This window comes from Eumetopias jubatus, unplaced genomic scaffold (assembly GCF_037043125.1).
Source record: "Eumetopias jubatus isolate StellerSeaLion01/CBP00866 unplaced genomic scaffold, mEumJub1_p1.0 scaffold_3, whole genome shotgun sequence".
Taxonomy (NCBI): Eukaryota; Metazoa; Chordata; class Mammalia; order Carnivora; family Otariidae; genus Eumetopias; species Eumetopias jubatus.
Genome location: NW_028274809.1, coordinates 2,857,722 through 2,878,317, shown reverse-complemented (window position 1 = coordinate 2,878,317; position 20,596 = coordinate 2,857,722). Strand labels below are relative to the sequence as shown.

The 20,596-nt window shown below is 54.0% G+C and overlaps 1 protein-coding gene across 5 annotated transcripts in view; it reads right to left on the bottom strand.

Annotated features, from left to right (window-relative positions):
• The window catches only part of HDAC4 (histone deacetylase 4), a 292,587-nt gene that overhangs the window by 141,266 nt on the left and 130,725 nt on the right, over positions 1–20,596 (bottom strand). For all 5 annotated transcript variants that reach the window (XM_088021462.1, XM_088021465.1, XM_088021464.1 and 2 more), the window contains one exon: positions 11,892–11,963. In XM_088021462.1, the coding sequence (XP_087877588.1) occupies positions 11,892–11,963 (72 nt within the window). The remainder of the gene's footprint in view (positions 1–11,891; positions 11,964–20,596) is intronic.

Genomic DNA, 20,596 nt, shown 5'->3' with positions numbered 1-20,596 from the left:
ACACGTGATAAACTTCAAAATCTCATTTGCAGCCAAACTCCACATTGGTGGGGAGCCATCTCTAGACTGCCCATACAACTTGGCTACACTCTCTTCTACTGAGTATTTTTTCCAAAAAGTCCTATTATGTGACAAGCTAAGATCCTTGAAGTTCCTGTGGACCCTGAAGAACTGACCCTTTTGTAACAGATGGCTTAAATGGTGTTTTCTTCAGAGTAATGGCTGTGTATGTCATGCCGGAAGCTTTACTCAAACACGTGTTCCAAATCTGAGTCTGCAGGACATAAAATGACTTCAGTACGAGCGGGGCTCCGCACAGGCTGCCATCTGGGGACTCCAGGGACCCTCCTCTGCAAGGTAGTAGAGGGACACCACCTTGCCGCGAGGAATCCTAGTGCAGAAACACATGCAACTTCTCATTTCGATTTTCCTGGCCTTCACAACAGCCCGTGATGTTATTTTAATGGCATCTTGTGTGCATAAGTTCCCGTGCACTGGCTGTACCAGCGAGGGTTCTATCTGAAGGGAGCAAAGCCATCTGTACTCTTCTGCTCTGTGAGTTAACGATGAAGCAAGTGTTAGATTCTCCCCCACTCCCTATTTCAGAACTATCCTTAAAGCTCTTTAGAAAACCCTTTTAATGTTTCTAATTTTTCTGTATCCTGCAGGAAGAAAAACTGTTTTTTGGAAATATTTGCAAGCTCAAATTGAGCAAGAGCTGTAAATAAAAACCTGGCATATAGTTGGGAGCTTGGCTTTCAAGAAGTGCACAAATGTACTTCCGGGAAACTATAAATAGAACCAGGCCACGCCCCCCGCAAAAAATGGTAAAATGTCCTTTAAGTTCTCATCTATAAATGCAGCTATTAAAGACAAACAAGACTTGCAGAAATAAGTGATAGATGGAGCAATTCAACTCAGAGTTTGCGATCACTATTTTATAAACAAGGTGCTGCCACACCAGCACTCTAGGATCCCACGCTCACAATGGAAAGGCAGGAAAATGGGAACTGAGGTTGAGCACAGAGGACTCACCCCTAGGGCTGTGCCACTGGGACCCCCTTCCTCCCCCTGCCCCTGTCCCGGGGGAGGTGCTCCTGCACAGGCCTCAGCACCTTCCCCAGGTCGCCCAGCAGGTCCTGGGCCCCCTGCTCCCACCCCACCATCCCTGCATCCCTTACCTGCCCCACGCCCCGGGCCTCCACTGGGCTCACACTGGCACAGATCAGAAGTTATTCTCGGAAAGCCATCCTGATTACCCTAAATTCAGTGGATAAAAATACACCATTTGAAAGTGGGAAATCGTTCCAGTGGTCGAAGAAGGCCACAAATCTCTGTGACCCTCACTGCCTGGTGCAGTTACGTAAGGTCAAGGTCACAGAGCATGAAGAAGGCCTTTCAGAGCTCCCTTCTTAGTGACCTCCGGACATTAGCTTATGCGTTTCACCTAAGAGCTAGGAAGCAGCATGGCCGGTATTACCTAACACTGACAGTTGAAATATTTAAAAATAGAAGGTGTTTCTTCCACTTGGCAGAAGAAGAGGGCAGTGAGCGGGCCACATGAGGCAGGGTTGCACTTCTCGGGGTGAGCCAGCCCCTTCCAGCAGGAGCCCCCAGGGCAGCGCCATGCACTCCATGGGGGCTTTCTAGACCGGAGGCGCCCTGCCCCACCCCAAATATCCAACAGGGAATGCAGCATCGTTCCAAGAGCTCTGTGGGTCACGGGCGGGGGGACCATCCAAGAGGAGGCTGGGAATGTGGGGCTTTAGTGTGTGTTGGGGTGGGGGTAAGAAGCAGGGGTTAAGGTTCAGACTTGAACGTCTAGACGCGTGTTAAACACTCAGCCCCTTGATGGCCATATAACCTGCGGTCCTGACGGGCAGCAGCTTCTCACCGTTCTCATGGGGGGGTGGAAGGCCCAGCAGCGCGCAGTCCTAGCAGGACGGCAGGGGACGGGCGGGGACAGCACCCGCTGCTGCCATTCTCACCAGGACTGCTGTAAGGGTTGGTGATCCCGTGCCGTGATGCAAGCCTGCCTCTGGCGCGTGGACACGCCAAAGAACGATTTGGGAGAGAATGCACTGGTAACTCTCAGCAAACAGCGTCTACTAAAAAATTATGAACAGTGTCTACTTTACAGACATCACACAGAGATTTCATTTCCATACCATCTGTATGCCAATGACTCCTGATGTTAGGCCCCCAGCCTCAGCTGCCCCCCATGTTGGGGCTCATGTTCATACCTGCCTTCTCAACATCGCCAATGGGGCACGACTTTTCAACAGTCCCCCCAAGAGTGGCTTCATCTGTGTTCCCACCTAAATTCATGGCAACTCCACCAACAACTCCACCATGGCAACTCCATGTGCTCAGAGCCCAGACCGCGGGGTCATTCTCACCTCTTCTGCTTCCCTCAGGGCACACCTGCACCCCCAGTGAATCCCATGTCTGTCCAGTATTTCTAGACTCTGAACCATGTTTCCCATGCTTGCTGCCTCTACCCTGCCTGAGCCAGGTCCCCTGTCCCTCGCCCCGCCCCACGTGTCCATCACTGCCTGTAGCACGAGGCCAGAGGTGTCACTCACTCCTGTGCTCAGAACCTCCAGGAGCTCTCCACTCTCTCGAGGACAAAGCCCTACCTTGCAGGATGGCTGCAAATCCTTGCTGACCCACAACCGCCCCAGCTCTTGCCAAGAAAGCGCCTCCTCTCCTGCCCCCTGCTGGCCCCAGGCGCACCCCCTCTGGCCTCTGCACCGGGCCACTCTGAGCACCAGCAAGTCCCGACCTGCCTACCCTCGGCCCCTGATGGAAACCTCCGCGTCTCCGAGCTCCTGCCCCTGCCCTGCTTCCCGGCTATAGTTCATTCACCGTGTGTGCGGACCGGCTGCCCTCTCCCCCAGGATGAGCTCTGCAAATAGGAGGGATCTTTGTTTCATTCCTAAGCATATGCATCCCGAGTGCCAAGGGCAGAACCTGGCACCTAGACGTCCCCATCACTACAAACGGGTGCACGAGTGAGCGAATGGGTGAGCCCCGCGCCGGGACAGCAAGGCCTTCCTAGGCCACTTTATGGGCAATTGTAGAAACCCACAGCCAAGAATGCCATCTGTCCTTCCTGCTTTTCCCTCTGCAGCACTTCTAACATCCCAACGCTCCACGTAATTCAGTGCCACCGAGCTTGATTTGGTGAGAGCACATTTGGAATCCGGCGCCCAGCACTAGAGAACACAGCTCTCCTCAAGTATATCCTGAAGACTCGCAAAAACGGACCAGAAAGCAAACCTCAACCAACTTCACAGGCGTGGTCATTTCCAACCATGATACACTAGGTGAGAAATCAGTAATGGAAAGATGTCTTCAAAAACTTCATACCTTCGATGAAATACACTTCTAAATATCTCATTTCTTCAAAGAAAACAGAACCATCAAACAAAATTTAAGGAGGCTACAAATTAAATACTTCAAGTGAGAACCTACCAATACTTCAAATGAGGACTTAGCCCTTGTGCCCGCAGAGAAGTGTGTAAACGTGTATGCTGACATCCGAAGGAACAAAGGTTAAAAATTAATGTGTCACGTTCAACCTGAGCGTTTAGAACACGAACATCCGAATGATGCCCCCAAGGAGCAGAACAGAGACAAGACTGGGAGTCAACAGGCCAGGAACTGACTGTGCATCAGAGGAAGGCAGAGGCAGAAGCTGGGTCTCTGAAGGGCAGTAAACACACAAAGCTCACAGGACACACAGCGTGCCCTTGACTCCAACGCCACCACACCCACCCGACCCCCATGTTCTTCCTGAAAATGTCTAGACCCTGGCTACCTCCAGAGCCACTCATGCTGTGGGGCTGGCCCGGGAGCTGAGGCAGGACAGCCACGCGGACACCCGAGTCCCCCCAGTGGGCCTGCCCCGAGGCCGGCCACACACAGGGCTTCCCTGAGGCATCCGCGGCCTGAGAGGAGCACCAGCCCATTCCACAATGGCTCCAGACGACAGCAGCGGCCCCCACCTGCTGCCTGGCCTCCCGCTCCTGCCTGGCTCCCCTGGGCTGCTCGGGAGCTGCCTGGAGATGCAGATGGTCTGGGTTTGGGTTGACAGCACCCCGGGCAGCTGGCACTGCTGTGAGGCTCCCCACACGGGCACTTCTCCGTCAAAGATGGTGGCCGCCGTGTGACTGAAATGCATAGTAAACAGGACCACTGGAAACGAAATCCTGTCTCGGGCAGAACATGGGCAAGGCTGGGCAAGGCTGGACAAAGCTGGCAAGGCCGCCTCCCTCACCTGGGCTGAAGGTCCCGAAGACCCCCGTGAGGGCTCCACAGACTCTCTGGCTCGTGTCCCTCCCCACCACTGCCTGGATGTGCAGGACACAAAGCTGGTGAGAAAAGACAAAAGCACAAACGTTGGATGCCTTGCTCAGTCCTGGGCACGTGTCTGCGATGGGTGACGCTTCTGATCACAAACACCACAAAAGTCGGCCTGGGGAAAAACCCTTCCTTCTACCTAATAATCTCCTTCAAATATCCAGGAGGACAGCGAGGGATGTTCCCTACCTTCTGCGTCCACGCAGATCCTGAGGTCACTGCAGCCATCACCACATCCGGGCTCATGTGGACGAGCGGCTGAGAGCGTGGACGTGGAGGCCCAGGCCCACACCCTCCCCGTGAGGCTGGCAGGACTGATGGACAATGTGCCCATGCAGGGCAGGGGAGCCCCCAGCCACCAGGACCAGCCACACCCCGGAGGGTTCACCCCCGGGTGCCTTCTCCCAAAGATGAGCAGATAGTGGGGTCACGGGACCGCCCAGAAAACCAACCCCTTGCAAGGCAGAGTCCAAGCAGATAGACAACTGTTTTCAAAGCCCAAATCCACAAGCCAGACGGTAGACCACATCGTCACTCTGAGGGCAAATGTCACTTCCTTCGCAGCTGTGCCTTGGCCCCTCTGCCGGCTCTGCCCTCAAGGACAGTGGCACGCCAGGAGGAGGCCGCTGGGCCAGGTCCCACGCCCAGGTGGGAACAGGGCGCCCTCCACCTGGGCAGCAATGAATGGGGACTTCTGCCACATTCGGCACTGAAAACGTCAACACACGTCCCTCTCTCCAGTTCCCCAGCATTCCAACGGCGTCCCTGAGAGCCTGTCTGGGGAGGTTCAAGTGCGCACGCAGGGAAGCACAAGCAAGAGAAAGGAAGGAGTCAGGTGGTGAGTGACGGGGGCCGAGGGTGCCTGTCCTCTCTCCTGCACACGCGGGGCTCGTGGCCAGAGAATCTGAGAACGGCCAGCGCCGTCAGCCAAAGCGCCGCATGTCCCCCGACAGCCCACAGCTCTGGGACGCGGACAGCCCAGGCTGCAAGCTCCCCTCCTGCTGGGCCCCCAGTGCTGTGGGGTGCGGCCCATGCTCCATCACCTACGAAGGCCAATGTCAGTGAGTGCCTTGGGCACAGGGGAGGGAGAGGGGCTGGGTTCACAGGACAGGAAGCAGACACAAGAGAGTTAGGCCTATCTCTTCTCTGAAAACACCATCCTGAGGCACAAAAGCGCAAAATCCAAAACTTTACACCCTAAAGGACCATACTCAGGAAATAATCCATCTTCTCTTCTGTAAATTCCACCCACCAGTGAATTCACTGGACTCCAAGAAAAGCAGCAAGGCCGGTGGGTAACTTGGGGAGGTGTCTGTAGGAACGGGCCGGGCGCTGTGGTTCGTGATCTGAAGAGCCTTTGTCCCTCTTCTCCCTAACGCTCAGGCCCCCGGGCAGAGGGAGAGCTCCTGGGAGCACCGGCAGCCTGTGACTCTGGGGCCCCCGGGGGCTCGCGCTGCCACGCTCTTCACTTCAGATGAAGCCCCTGAGGTTCTTGTGCACCTGCATGGCAGTCGGCACAAGCCCGCTGCTTCACGGCTCCGTGAGTCCTCCTCCGGGGCCCACCCCATTCACCAGGCCCGGCATCCACCAGAGCATTAAACATTGAGTAGGTTTGGGTACTTGATGCAGGAAAAAGCAGACACGGTTCCAACTTTATAAAACACAGAGCTAAAGCCCAAGTAGACCGGAACCCTCACAGGAGACATTCTCCACATAACTCAAAGCATTTCGATGTCAGGTTCCCTGCATGGGCTGGTTTTGCTGCCTTTCCAACAGGAGTCCCAGGGTTGCCATCACAAAGGCTTCTGGGCTGGGGGAGAGGGAGGTGGTCACCCTGGAGGAGCAGAGCAGACAAGAGCCTGACTGCTGCCGACAAGAGGGTACGGAGAAGACGGTGGGGAGCTGAGGGAAGCCCCTGCCAGGCTGAGCGGTCACGTGACGCCAGAGGCCGCCCAGGCTCAGAGGCCCAGGCGCCTGCTTGAGGCCACGCAGCCCATCTGAGTCAGGCAGACCTGCAGAGCTGCTGGGCCCCAGGCCTGACTCTGCGCTCACTTCTTTCAGTCTGGAGTGCAAAGTGAGAGCACAGGAGTGGAGCAAGCAAGGGAAGGGGCAGGACAAACGGACAGTGAGGGATGCTCTGTGCTTGTGCCCCATGAGATGCTGCTCCTGGCACGGTGGCGTTCCCACGCCCAGACTGCCCCCAGGAGGGCACAGACCTGATGGAAGGGTGGGGAGGAGCACACAGCATGGAGAGAGCCAGGCTGCTCTGGCCAGTCCCAGGGAGATGGGCTGGGAGCCCAGACAGGACTGAGAAAGGAGGTACTCGGGGTGGGCAGGCCTTGGAAGTAACAGCTTTCCACAATTCTGACTGGTGAGGACCTTCGGCCACGGACGGGAAAGTGGCATTTGAGGGTTCCTTGGCAGCACGGCTACGGAAGAAGGCAGTGATGGAAGCTGGACGGGGCAGGGCGGCATCCTTCTGTCCAGAACGACTTCCCACAAGTGACTCCGAGGCCCCTGTGAACAGCTCCTAATGCACACCACACAGGCGCATGTGGACGCAGCTGCAATCACCCTCGGGGGTTGAGGCTACGTGGACCACAGGCTCCTAAAGCGGGCCTAACTTTATGTCACGGCTGCTCACACAGGTTCTCGGGCGAACCTGCTGGAGGGAGGGAAGTGGAAAACTTCTCAACATCTGTTTAGGCTGAGCGAATCGAACTGTGGGATTTTCACCCCTCAAGCTTTCAAACTGCAGGGTTTGACTTTGTCTCTTTATGTTCTACATTTCAGTTTTCCTCCAAACCTGAAAGCAAATGATCAAGCAGGAAGAGCACAGCAGGCCCCCCGCGACGCTGGGGCACATGCTCATGCAGCGCAGCCGATGGGCATGGGGTGCCCCACACGCACCTGCGTCTGCGGGCAGGGCAGAGCGCGTTCCCCACGGCACAGCCTCCCGCCTGAGGGAGTGACAATGGAGCCAGGATGAGGAAGGGTGGTGTCCGTCCTGCCAGCCCCGCCTGGCACTTGGGCAGAAGCCACCCAAGGCAGCACAACACTTTACCGTCCTTTGCCGTGCCCCATCTCAAGCCCGAAGAGCCCAGCTTCCCATCACAGGCACACAGGGAGCGGCATCTGAGAATTACCTCGGGGGCGTGGTTCCCAGGGGAGCTACTGCTTAAGGGAACTCATCACCTCGGGTGCCAACAGGGAGGTTTTCTGGCACTTTCCCAGGCTCATTAGGGGGTCATGCATGTCTCATATTTGCCTTTACCTCATCAGATGTGTTTTCTCTCACCAAAATTAAACAACAGTATAAGAAACATGCCTGGGAGGCAGCAGAAGCTGCTGGCACCAGCTAGCCTCCCATAGCTTCTGCTCCAAAATTCAAGAGGACGGTCAAGAAATCCAATAACCCCTTGACAGTGTGGGGGTCAAATATCTTTTAAGATGTGGGAATCCACAGCTAAAGCTAAACCTCACTTTTTTCTTAGTTTGGGTAAGGTCTCTCGAGTTTCTGTAGTTTCTTCAAGAATCCACATTTTTCTTTTAAAAACTGTACCTTTGTTATATAGCCTCAAACAGAAACCTGCCTGACTGGGCCACACATGCTTTAGGGGCACACATATGGAGGGCGATGGTGCCTGCATCCCATACCCGCGGAACATGCTGGAGCTCCTCCTGCGCACAGCTCCCGTCCTTAGAGCCAGCCGCCACGTTCCCCCAGGCGCAGGGGTCACAGCACTGCTGGCGGTGGTCTCTCCTGCAGCAGCACAGAGCAGAGGAGGTCCTGCCCCATAATTACGTGCTGGGGGTCCTGAGAGAGTGCTCCTGCCTTGAGGATCCCTGTCCCCTCTCCATGAGGTGGAGCTGCGCAGGGCAGCGAGGACACTCGGCTGCCATGATGAGTACACACGTGATGGACAGCAGTCCCTGAGCATGCCATCGGGTCAACAGTGTTTAATATGTGCATCCTGTTCTTTTGTTGGTAAAGATTTTATTTATTTTAGAGAGAGAGAGATAGTGACACAGATAGTGAGAGAGCATGAGCAGAGGGAGAGGCAGAGGGAGAAGCAGGCTTCCTGCAGAGCAGGGAGCCCGATGTGGGGCTCAATCCCAGGACCCTGGGATCATGACCTGAGCCGAAGGCAGATGCTTCACCGACCGAGCCACCCAGGGGTCCTGTGCACCCTGTTCTTATTCAGTCTTGTTTTCTTCCACTTTGCTCCTGGAATGATGGAGGCACTGTTCTCTAACCCCTTCACTCAATCAAGGCTGCTGAGCGTCCACACTGTGCAGAGCCGAGTGAGCTCTGCTTCCAGTGCTGGAAGCCAACTCCCAACACGTGGGGTACCATGTCTCTCTTCCATAATAAACACACATTGTTTTTATAATCAGAGGGAAAAGTCTGTTACTTCAGAAAAATGACAATGATTCACAAATGAGTTCCTTAAATGTCTCTCAAGTCCCCTATAACCCAGACACCTGGCTCAGGTGGCTGTATGATCCAGGGGCATTTCCCACTCCCCTCAAACTCCGACATCTCTCCCCAGCTAACTGAGCCGATGATGTGCCTTCCACAGGACTCTGGCTCAGCCACCGTGCCGGCACCCCAAGTCCCCAGCCGGGAAGAAGAAGGACGGCCTCCAGGAAGGGGTAACAGGTGTCCATAACCGTGTTACTCCACTTCTTCAAGAAACAGAGGAATGGGGCGCTAACCAGGCGTCACGGTAACAAGAGCGGTTCTACGTGACGGGTGGGCAAAACGGCTGCATGGTTTCTCGTTTATGATGCAACTATTTTACAATTACAGATTTGAAAACAAGGAAAGCCTAGTTTACATAGAAGAAGTTACGGGGGGGTTGAGAAATCAGAATTAACCCAAACTAAATAGCATTTTGGCTTTTTTCTTCTATAATACAGACTTTTCTACCATGAGACATCATTCTTATATGAATTACTCCACGTCTCAATTCAAGACGGCACACAGATAACGGAGAGGACTACTGCTTTCTCTCTGATGTCAGCCTGCATAAGGACCGACCGCACGTAAAGAGAACCAGTATCAGATGGCGCCATTCACAAGCAGAACGGCCCAGCAGTGAGACTAGACCAACAGTGCAGAGGGCCGTCTGCGCCACTCCCCACTCAGAGTACGAGTTCCCATGTGAAGGCTGGAGTCATTCCTGCAAATCACATACACGTATGGGTTTGTTTTCATACTGCCGAGCGTCATGAGGGTGCTCAAGGTCAAACTCAATTGTGAGAAAATCTCCCGGGGCAAACTGGCATTGACAGAAAAGTACGTCGAAGAACGTATCTACTCCTGTATCGTGACAATGTGGCTGTAAAGAAGTTTTCACATTAAGTTTCAAGTTCTATTTTCTTGTAGGATGTAGTTTCCAGTGGGGTGAAATGACCAAGCACGGAGTGGTGAAGAAGGCCCCTCACTGAAGCAGCCCTCGACGTGCAAGCTCTGTGACCAACGTCACACCTACCAGCACGCACGCGCCTCCTTCCTTGCCGGCTGCCCATGGGCGTGGGCAGTGCAGATGCTGACTGCAGGTGAGGCCGGAAACGCAGTATTATCCAACTCTGACCAATGGGGATCTGGCGACCAGGAAATTAAATGACTTGCTTCAATGCCATAGAGGCACGCTCCCCAAGACACCACTTCTCAAGTTGGGGGGGGCCCCCTCAAAGAAGAGGCCCATCAGGACCATCCCAAGATCCTGAACCAGCTCTGTCACAGTTAAGTCACATGCCGTTGTCAGTGTGTCTCTCAACGGGACATGAAGAGATGACATCTGTCCAGGAACTACTAAAATCAGACACATATATGTGATCCTCTTAAGAATCCTGCAGAGAAGGCATTACTATCCCCATCCACAAAATGAATGATCAGCCTAATGAGGTCAGACCTCAGTACAAATCTCAAGTCCACAGGCTGTCTCACACTAAGCTAGGGGGAGTCCTTTATCAGGTCTCAACAGGCCGTGTGTCCTTCCCAAGCCAGAAAATTAATCTGGAGCCCACCTCTTTCTGGTCCACTTGGAAACAGCACATACTTCCATGGCCTGTGGGGCTGTCTGGAAAGTCTCTTCCTCTGCCCCACACCTGGGGGAGCACTAGGAACCTGCCTTAATATGCCCAACCACACAAGGATTCCGTGTTTAAACAACAGTAACACTGGCGAAGTGAACTCAAGAGGAAGTGAAAATGGGCACGGTTTACTTTACATGGGCTGAAATTAAAACCTGAGTGTCTCACAGGCGATTCTGAAGCCTCCTTCCCTGAACCTGGGGTCAAAGTCAAGGCGTGCGGAAGGAGGGTGGAGAAGAGGCATGAAAACAGAAGACAGAGTGCGCTGTGAGCACCTGGGGGGCGGCCAGGCGAGCGCCGGCCCCAGGGACACGGAGTGCCAGAGCGCCATCCAGGGGCCTTTGCAGAGAAGTAACAGGAGCTTCGTGTGTGGGGAGACGCCAGGACAGAGGCTTGGCAGACGGCAGAGAATCATTGTGCAAAGAAGGATTTCCCTTCCTCGACACTTCCAGCCTCTGTTTCAGGGGACCGGGGAAGGCGAGGCAATGGGTCGGTCTGATGGGGGCCAGGCCCGCCACCTACCCATCCCGGCCAGTGCTTGCAGAGAGGGCAGGCAGGATGGCACCCAGGAAGGCTGGGGTCCAGGAGATGCCGCAGAGCCAAGACCACCGAGACAGAGGCCTCGGTGCGTGGTGAAGGCAAGGGTCCAGCAGTGTGGTCTTGAAACGTGGGCTTGGGACTCTATGGTGCACTCACACCCAGGCCTTCAGGGGCTACACTTTCCTCTCAATAAGGCCGAGCGGCCTACACGGGACAAACAGTGCCCAGGCTGTGAGCTGACATCCTGGAGGACACTAGATGGGGGCCAGGGGGAAGTGTTTTACAGAAAAAGAAAAAAAAAATGTTTCCACGGCCATCTAGATTTGGAAAACGTTGCTTAAAGCATGCTACTTAGAAAGATCGCATATGGAATGAAAAACATAATCACAGCCGATGTTCTTTTGCTAATAAAAAAAAAAAGGAAAAGGCGCCGGGGAGAAAAGGTCACTGACAGGCCTCGGCCATGAGAAGCCTGGGCCGAGGCGAAGCTATTACCTGCCCGCAGGCCCGGGGCTACCAGCAGCCCGACCACGCTAGGCAGGGAACATCTGGCCCCAGCTCAAGCTCAGAGCTTTTCCCCACAGATCCTCCTATGGATCACATCTGGGGTTACATCTCAAATGAGCAGTTGGCACCTTTGGGAAGAACACACCCTCCGGAGCTCAAGACAGAAAAGAACCCCATTTCTCTGCCTCTTTAGGAGCATCAAGCCGATGTCCGATTCACTTCCACGACGGACAGCCTATTTCACCCCAGGAGCAGAGCACAGGGGTCAGAGGATCTGATGGCCCACACTGCTCCCCCAAGACATCCCCAGTGCGGTGGGGCCCCCAAACAGCCCTTCGGGTGAGCCCAAGCCCCCGAGGCCGGGCATGCTGACTTACCTGTGCTGGGCATGTGGTTCACGCGGGCAGGGTTCAGCAGCTCCACGGGCTGGTCTCGGCCAGAAAGTCCATCTGGAGGACAGAGAAAGCACCAGGCTTCAGAAAGCGCTCTCATTTCAGTGCAAATACTTCATACTCAAGAGTCTGTAAGGAGACTCCTTGCGAACAATGCAAATGCATGTGTCCTTCTTACTTTTAAAGGAGAACAGGTTTGATGCCATCACACATTATTTTTATTTGCTGAATCAGAAAATGAAAACCCCCTTGTAGAACAACCAAAATAGTCCCCAAGTGAAAGATGGCCAACAGCAATTCTGGGCCTATGGACATCTATCTGGCTTGGCTGTTCAGGCTCACTTCTGTTTAGCGGCCACATTATACCTACTTGTGTTTGTCAGAGTGGCTTTTCTGCAGAGACCACAAGCAGTAAGAGAAGCAAAAAACAAGAGCCACTCCTCCTCTTCCCAGATGCTGACAAACTGCCTGGGGTGTTAACAGAAACAGCCCTGGGAGGCCCAGCCGAAAACAGCTGTGCGGGTGCCTGGGGGGCGCTCAAGGAAACGAAGACACCCAAACACGCTCTCAGAAGAATACTTGGCCAGGTACTCACATTGTAAAGAATCATTTCTTTAAATGCACTTTCTGCCTGGATTCAGGCCCTGTTTCTATCTCTCCAGGCTGAGTGCAAAGATGGAGCTGGAAGCCAGCCACCACCTAAACCCGGAGCAGGCTGCTTTTAGACTGCCTGAGATTTTCCATATTCTCTCAGATAGAAAAGAAAGAAAACTCTGGCAAAACTTCCAGGAATCACACTTTTGGTTTAAAATTAGCTCCTGACAAGTGGTGTAAACCGGCCTGCAGTGACAGGCACGTCATGAGGACGCTGACGTGGCGGTCACTCTCATGACTGACTGAAGGAGAAAGCGCCGGTTTCAGAGAGTGGCCACGAGCTCCCCGAGGCCGAATTTCAAATCACAAAGCAAATAACATCAGATCTATGGACTGTACCAGAACCTCACTTTTCACCCAAAATGGGTAACCACTTGCACACCCTTCACATACAGTTTTACACAACCCCCGTGTGTCTCTGAAAATGTTCACAATCCAAGGACAAAAAGCAACACCCGGAGGAGATCCAAACGTGTGCTCTTGAGATCTGAAGACCCCCAAGGAAATGAGGGAAAGGCGTGGGAGGCCTTCTCAGGGGAATCCACCACGGGGCATCTGAGACTCCTCTCCCCAAACCAGTCACGAATCCCATCAGTTACTAGCCATCACCAGGCACCTCTGGGGCTCAGGCAGTCCAGGCTGTGTGAGCGAGGAGGACCGGCCGGCCGGGTAACACCTTGGAAGCGAACACCAGGCCCAAACACTCACCCTGACCACGTGCACAAGGGCTTCTCCCATGGACCAGGACCACCCCCGACAGCCCAGGTGCCGATCCATAAGCCTATCGCTAAGCCATTGGAGCCCCTGCACTGCCACGGAGAGAGACCTTGAGGTTGTAATAGAAAAGCACTTTGGGACCTTTTTTCCTGAAAATAAATAAGTGAAATTCATTTTGTTTATAAATAAAGTTAAAATTTCATTTTCAAAAATACAAAATTCATAAAAGTATATTTTCTAAAAAATTTGAATCCCACTGTAAATACTTTCAGAAGGCCCCTCTGAGAATCCTAATCTAGCTGCTATTTTTCAGTGGGCAAGGGTCAGGAGCAAGGTGTTTGGAAAACCATCCCATTCGGGGCTCTGCAACTAGGTTCAGAGGAGGACCTCAGCTTCCAGCTGAGCGAAGCCTCCAGAACCAGACACCGTTTAGAAACCAAGAAGCCAGCAAGGTTTCCTGAGGAAACTCCGAATTCCGGGAGCAGTCAGTGACCGCACCAGGCCAGCATCCCAGCTTATATAAAGACCTTCCCTCGAGTTTGGGATGGAGCTGTGTTATGTCTGCCCCAAGCCCCGAAGGTCTAATTACTCCAAAACCAAATGCATAAATGATGCATCATAACACGTTACTCTTATCCACACTAAAGTGGGAAGATGCATCAAATCTCAGTGCAATCAATTCAGAGTATAAGTTAAAAGATGTGTGGTTATGTGTATGCAAAAGTATCGCCTGTGCGTTTTAAATCAAGGTATGGCTTTGCTGAGTCAGCTCCTGCACAGAATGTCTGGACGCTAGACTGGGGTATGCCTCAGTGAATGGCCAGCACACAGGTACGCGCTCACTGACGTACCGGAACACGCTGCCGTGTGACGGGGGCACACTCTGCTCCGTGGGCTGGAAATGCTGGGGCCTGGGGCCTGAAGCGTGGGGGAGGGCACGGCCTATGGCTATGATGTGTGTCCGTGTCTTTCTTCCCCCGCTGAATTCACAGGGTCTTCTGTGGAACCCACTGAGAAGATCAAGCAGGCACCGGACACATGGGCCACGACAACCCGGGAGAGGTCGTGAGGCACATGGAGGAGCCCCATGCGGCCGCCCCCCCAGGACAGGGGACCCCCCCGCTGCCCCACCCCAAAGAGCTCGGCCAGCCCACGCTCGCACAATGTGGAGACTGAAGCAATTTCTGTGACAACTGCCACATCATCCGTAATACAGAAAACCAAAACCTCACTAAATGAAAAGGTTCAACACCTTCCCTGATGTACATAATTAAAGAGGATCTGCACGTTAATGCTGCACAAAAATGTATGTTTCTTGGACCAATAAAGATACTACATGAAAAATCCACACACAGGTTACCTAACGAGATGGGGAGGGGAGGGGAGGGCAGGAGTGGGGGCAGGGAGGGGGGAGGGCAGGAGGGAGGCGGGGAGGAAGGGAGGGGAGGGGAGGGGAAGAGAGCACAGAGGAGGGAGAGGAGAGAAGAGACAGGAGGAGGGCAGGGGAGAGGAGGGAAGGGAAGAGGAGAGGAGGGGAGGGGAGGGGAGAGAGCAGGGGAAGGGAGGGGAGGACTGGGAGAGGCGCCTGTCCCCCCTCACACGCTACATTCCTACCTGGTGGGGGCCAGAGAGCAGCTCATTCAAGTGAAATCTGCCCTTCCCTGAGGGTCTGTGACACTGAGCACCCCCCCCCCCCCCCCCCCCCCCCCCCCCCGGCCACGCACTTACTGCCCGCCTTCCCTGAGGGTCTGTGACACTGGGCACCACCCCCCCCCACCCCCCCCACCCCCCCGGCCACAGACTTACTGGCTGTTCTGAATTCAAGTCTTAGGCCCCTTTTTAAAAAATTAGGTTGTCTTTTTTCTCCTGATTCAGGGGAATTCTTTACAAATTCTGACCATGGATTCTCTGGCATCTACATGGGCCAGACACCATCCCGGAGATGGCCTTTCTTGACGGCCCCATCCATCAATCCTTTTATAGCTCCTGCTTCTCGTGTCAGGTTGAAAAGTCTTCCCTACCTGGAGGCTGCAATGTTTTACGGCACTGTCACCTGCAGGTCCTGTGGCCTTCCCCCTCAGCTGTCTCTCAGCTCTCTGCTCTTGACTCTTGTACACCGTGTGAGGTGGGGGTCTTTGGTCTTTTTCAGTGACAACAGCCAAATGTCTCATCAATATTCTTAAGCCATCTTACTATCAGCAAGCAAGACTTTCAGCTGGTCAGCACACGAGTTCTGTCAGACATCAAATCTCTGTCCTATTGGCCAATTTGTTTAGACCTGTGCAAATAATCACACTAACTGGTCATTTTACAATAACTCTTAATATCCAGCAAGGCAAGAGTCCCTATTTTCTCCTTTAGAACCATCTTGGGTGATGTGGGTCCTTTACCATATAAATTCTAGAATCAGCTTGTCTTCCAAAAGACAGAAAGACAAGATGAAGAAGAAAGGAGGGGAGGGGAAGAGGGGGAGGGGCGGGGAGGGGGCTCACTACCTCTCGGGGACCATGTAGGTACTTAGAATTGGGAGAACAGAATCTTAGCAAGATTACACCTTCTAATCCGTGAACATGGAATATCACTTCACTTGATTTCTATCGAAGATGCTTTAGAATTCTGAGTGCAGAGGTATTAAACATCTTTAGATTTCTTCCTAGGCGTTTGGTATTTGAAGTAACATATTCTATACAGTACCGTAGATTTAAATCACCGCATGTGGGTTTTTCATCCCAGCACCTCACCGAACTCATTCATTCGATCCTTTATCTGAAGTGGATTTTCCACCTGCAGGATCATGTGTCTGTGACAGCGACAGTTTGCTCCTCCTTTTACTTTTTTCTGGCCTTAGCCTGTTGGCTAGGACAGACGCTGCATCTGCACAGAAACACCGAGACACACCCGCGCTGCTTCTGATCTCACCCCTTCCTCCTCCTTGCACTTCCCTGGGTGTGCGTGCAAGCCCCCCTTCCTCCTCCTTGCACTTCCCTGGGTGTGCGTGCAAGCCTCCCAAACCCAGGGCTCTCAGCGACACGAGTATGAATGCCAGGAAACTCTCACGAAGGTAAAATAATGTGATAAAATACATCCTAAACTGTGCTTAGGGTGGCTCGTCTGGTGTAGGTAGGAAAGCGCCACGGCAGGGCAGGGTGAGGGGGCACTGTGCTGCCTCCCAGCTCCTGGAGGGCAGTGGCCCCTAATCTTCGGGCACAGCTGGTTTTCAGACACTCGGTAGTGGGGTCCGAGGCCTCTGGCAGTAGTAATACTGCCAAGTCTTCATTCCAGCCAATTTTCCTACCCATTTTTACTTTTTCATACAAACTTATTTTAGAACAGTTGTGGATTTACAGAAAAATTAAAAATAGCAGAGTGTTCTCATATACCCGCTTCCCCCGTGATGGACATCTTCCACGAGGATGGCGTGTCTAGATGTGATTAACTGAAGCCCCCCGCGTATTCCAGGTTCCAGCCCCCCACCCAGGATGTCACATGACCCCAAGGTGTCCCATCTCCTTAGGCTCCTGCTGCTGTTCTTAATGACAGTGACAACGTGGGGGAGCGCGGGTCAGGCACTCTGCTGAACGTCCCTCCCTAGGCTGGGACTAGTCGGATGTTCTCCCCGTGACTGGACTGGGCTGCATGTTCCTATCGTGTGACATTGCACACTACCAACGGGACGCATCGCTGGGGTCGTTGGCATCGGTCACCTGGCCAGCGTGTGTCTGTCAGGCCTCCCCACTGTAAAGGTGCTTGTTTGATTTCCTGTCTACACAACATTCTCTGAAATGAAGCCACTCTCTGTAGCCCGCACTGCCGACAATGATATCAGCTACCCTTCCGCATCCACTTCCCAGGATCCGGGTGAGGGACACGCTCCTGGGGACGCGGCGTGGAGCACCAGACATGGAAGGCAGCCCAGCCTCTGGGTCCCCATGGAGAAGGCAGGAGTGAAGTGCGCGGGGCTGGGCTGAACCAAGGCCGCTGCGGGCACCACCAGCTTGGCTCAAAGCCTGTTCTGCCTGCACCCAAGGCATGACCCCGCGCTCCTCCATCTCATTTCTCAGACCCGGGGCGCATCTCTGAGGCAGGAATAGCAACAGGCCCGCCCTGGCGATGTGCTGAGAATTAATTCTGTGTCTCAGGGGCTACCCTGGGCCTGGTGAGCAGTCAGCAGATTTTCTAGCAGTGAGAATGACAGTATTCCTTTCCTTTCCTCTGTCCGCTCCCATCATCTAATCCGGTGTGAACTCAAATCTAACAGGGAACATGCTAGAATGTGTGCCAGGGAAGGGGTTCTTCCCTCAAAAATGCCTGAGCTCCAGTGTGAGTTTTGGCTTTTGCTCTGCTGCTGGATCCGCTATTGCTCCCACGCACGCTGCGATGAGCAGGAGGCTCTGGGGGGCAAGGCAGCACTGCTTCCTGGGTGCAGGCCGGGCATGCTGCCTCGAGTTGGAGCGGCCGCGACACGCTGTGCTCTGAATGGGGACCGCAGCCCGAGGAGGCAGCCGGTGCTCTTCCTGCCCTCTCGAATCTGGAAGCAGGTGCGCCTCGAGGACAGACTGGTGCCGTAGGGGTAGAAGGTGGCTTGCCCCAGGATAAGGGCACCAAATGAAGGCCCGGGGACTGATGCTGAACGATAGAAACCCAGGTTTCCATAAAAATTAACTTACTGAGAAAAGTCACATCCCTGCAGCAGGGACACTTGTGTTGGGGGTGTGTGTGTGTGTGTGGGTGGGTGTGTGTGTGTGTGTGTGTGTGTGTGTGTGTGTGTGTGTGTGTGTGTGTGTGTGTGTACTGGTATGAAACTCAATGCAGGAAAAAAGCTTTGAAGAAACAGGTAAGCCTTTGTATGAGAGACCAAAACTTAGGAGGGTCTCTTGCCTGGTGAAGGATGGCTTGCCTTGTGCCCAGAGTGAAGATGGAAGGAAATCCCGCTCTGCATGGAGGCCTGGCAGCAAGGAAGACAACTTCTGGCCTCCAGCACACAACATTGCAGGAGAGGCTCGCCCCCCTGAACGCTGCCCCCGTCTCCCGGGGCTTGTGGTAGGGTGCACAACTACGCACCGGCCCTCACATACTGTGTAAGTCAGGGTGGGATCTCTGGGGTCTGGATTCAGTGGCCAATGTGCCTTCCTACAGTGTTGACATGAAGCAACCATTTCCCTGCACCAACCTGAGTGAGCTGCACAATTACCACACTGGACACTGGACCCCCTTGTTCATTTAAATTATAAAAGGGGGCTCACTACAGGGAAAGGTCCCACCTCAGGTGCGGAAATGATGCTTGAGGGCAGCAAAATACTCAAACTCTCCCTAGGCCCTCCGCCTGACCTGAGCCACCCCAGTAGGGCCTCCAACCTCCACCCCAGGAAAACTCGGCCCGCCAGCCTCCCTCCTCCTTTGCTGAGTGTCCTGCCCTCCTCTGGGAACCTCCTGCCCTCCCTCCACAGACCACATCCAGCAGTGCCTGCGTCCAGGGCAGCCGGCACCACTCAGATGCCCCACAAACTCAGGGAGACCCAACAGGCAGTCCCCGGTGAGTCCTGCTGACAGCCCCCAGCAGCCCGGCCCACCATGCATGGTCCTGAAAACTACCAAAGGTCTGCAATAAAGCTTGTGTCTGCCCATTAATGTGAATTAAACTTTAATGCGTTAAATCTTGTGGATTCCTGACGCATGTCCAACATTAGTTTATGTGTATTTATCAGAAAACAATGAAGATGGAAGATGCAGTCTTTCTCCTTAGCAATATCTCTTCCTTTAGGAAGATTGGGCAGACCTTTAAAACATCAAGGCTCATCTATGAAGTATTCTCCTCCTTCACCTAAAAATGAAAACTAGGTCCAGCTCCCAGTTTATAGGAAATAGGAGCTGAAAGGAACGTGCTGAAAAGACACCAAGAGGCTAAGACCAGTGAGGTGTGGGATGAGAATACACCCCGCCCGGACAGTGACCAGCTCCTTCCAGGGGCTGGGCGGCCTCAGCTTCTATTCTAGACACGTCATCAATCCCAGCATCCGGATCTGAACAAAGTACTGTGAAAAGGTATTTTCTGAGACCACTGGTGAACCCTAAACCCTGACATGATGTTTGGGAATTCATTTTGTTGAGTGTGATAACGGGATTCTATTTGTTAGAAATACATACTGTAGTATTTATGGGAAAATGCTATGGTATCCAGGATTTGTTTTAAATTCTCCAGAAAATGAGGGTTGGGGAGGGGGCTGATAAGGTGGGGATGGTCTAAAAACACAGGGTTTCGAAGGCTGGAGAGAGGCATGGGGGCTCCCTACACATTAAGGTCTTTTTTCATCTGTGTGTGAATTTTTTCACGGTATTTTCAAGAGACGCCAAGAATAAAAATAAGCCCTCACTTTGTATTTAATAGCATTTGCCCTTGCTTAACTCCTGCTAGGTCATCACCTAACCAGCTTTCTCGCTAAAATTCCTGACAATCTTCTGTTATTACTAACCCTGAGCTGTGCAAACAAGAGCAAGCAAACCCTCCTGGCTCACACCCAACTCAACACACAGGTCGTGGGCATCTGAGATGGGGCACCCGAGGGGATGCCGAATGCGGCACCCAGGGCCCGGGGCGCATGCCCTCCCCCATGGGGCCCCTGTGGCACAGGCTGTGGCCTCCCTGGGAGTCACGCTCTGCTTCTCTACATGCCCAGCCCGGTGACCTCCCTGACACCCAGGGCTGAGTCAGGGAAGACGAGACCAAACGTCCCCTTTGCTTCGGCCCAGGCGCCAGACAGCTCGAGGAAAGGCTGACGCGACGTGAACGGGACGAGCCACAGAGGGAAGAGTCACAGCCTGCTACTCAGGAGTTTTCCTTGAGAGAATTCAGAAGTGGAAACACACCACCCCGCCAGTCCCACTGGGGACAGGGTCCACACAGCCAAAAAACTCTGGTAACAGGAGAGAGTGCAGGGCGAGCTCTAACCCCAGGCCCGGGGGTCTGGAAGGGAATGAGGGCAGCACGTCCACGCCCCTAAGGGAGCTGCCGATGGCAGAGTGGAGTCTGTCGCCACGTCCCCATGGGTCCGGCTCAAGCCCAGAGCTGGACAACACTGACCGCGCAAGGGACAGAGCGGGACGGGGCATGAGCACACGAGGGCAGCTCTGTGGCTGGCACCAAGGGCAGGCCGCCGTGGTGCTTGAAGCCAGACCAGGCCCGGCTCCCCTCTCTGGGTGGGGGCCGGGCTTCCTGGACGGCCATTCCCATCCGGTCTCGGGCCGGCTGGTCTGGCCACACTCCGACCCCCTGAAGGCAGCAGCCCACCCCGGACAGCTCTCCACCGCTCCCCCGCCCTGTG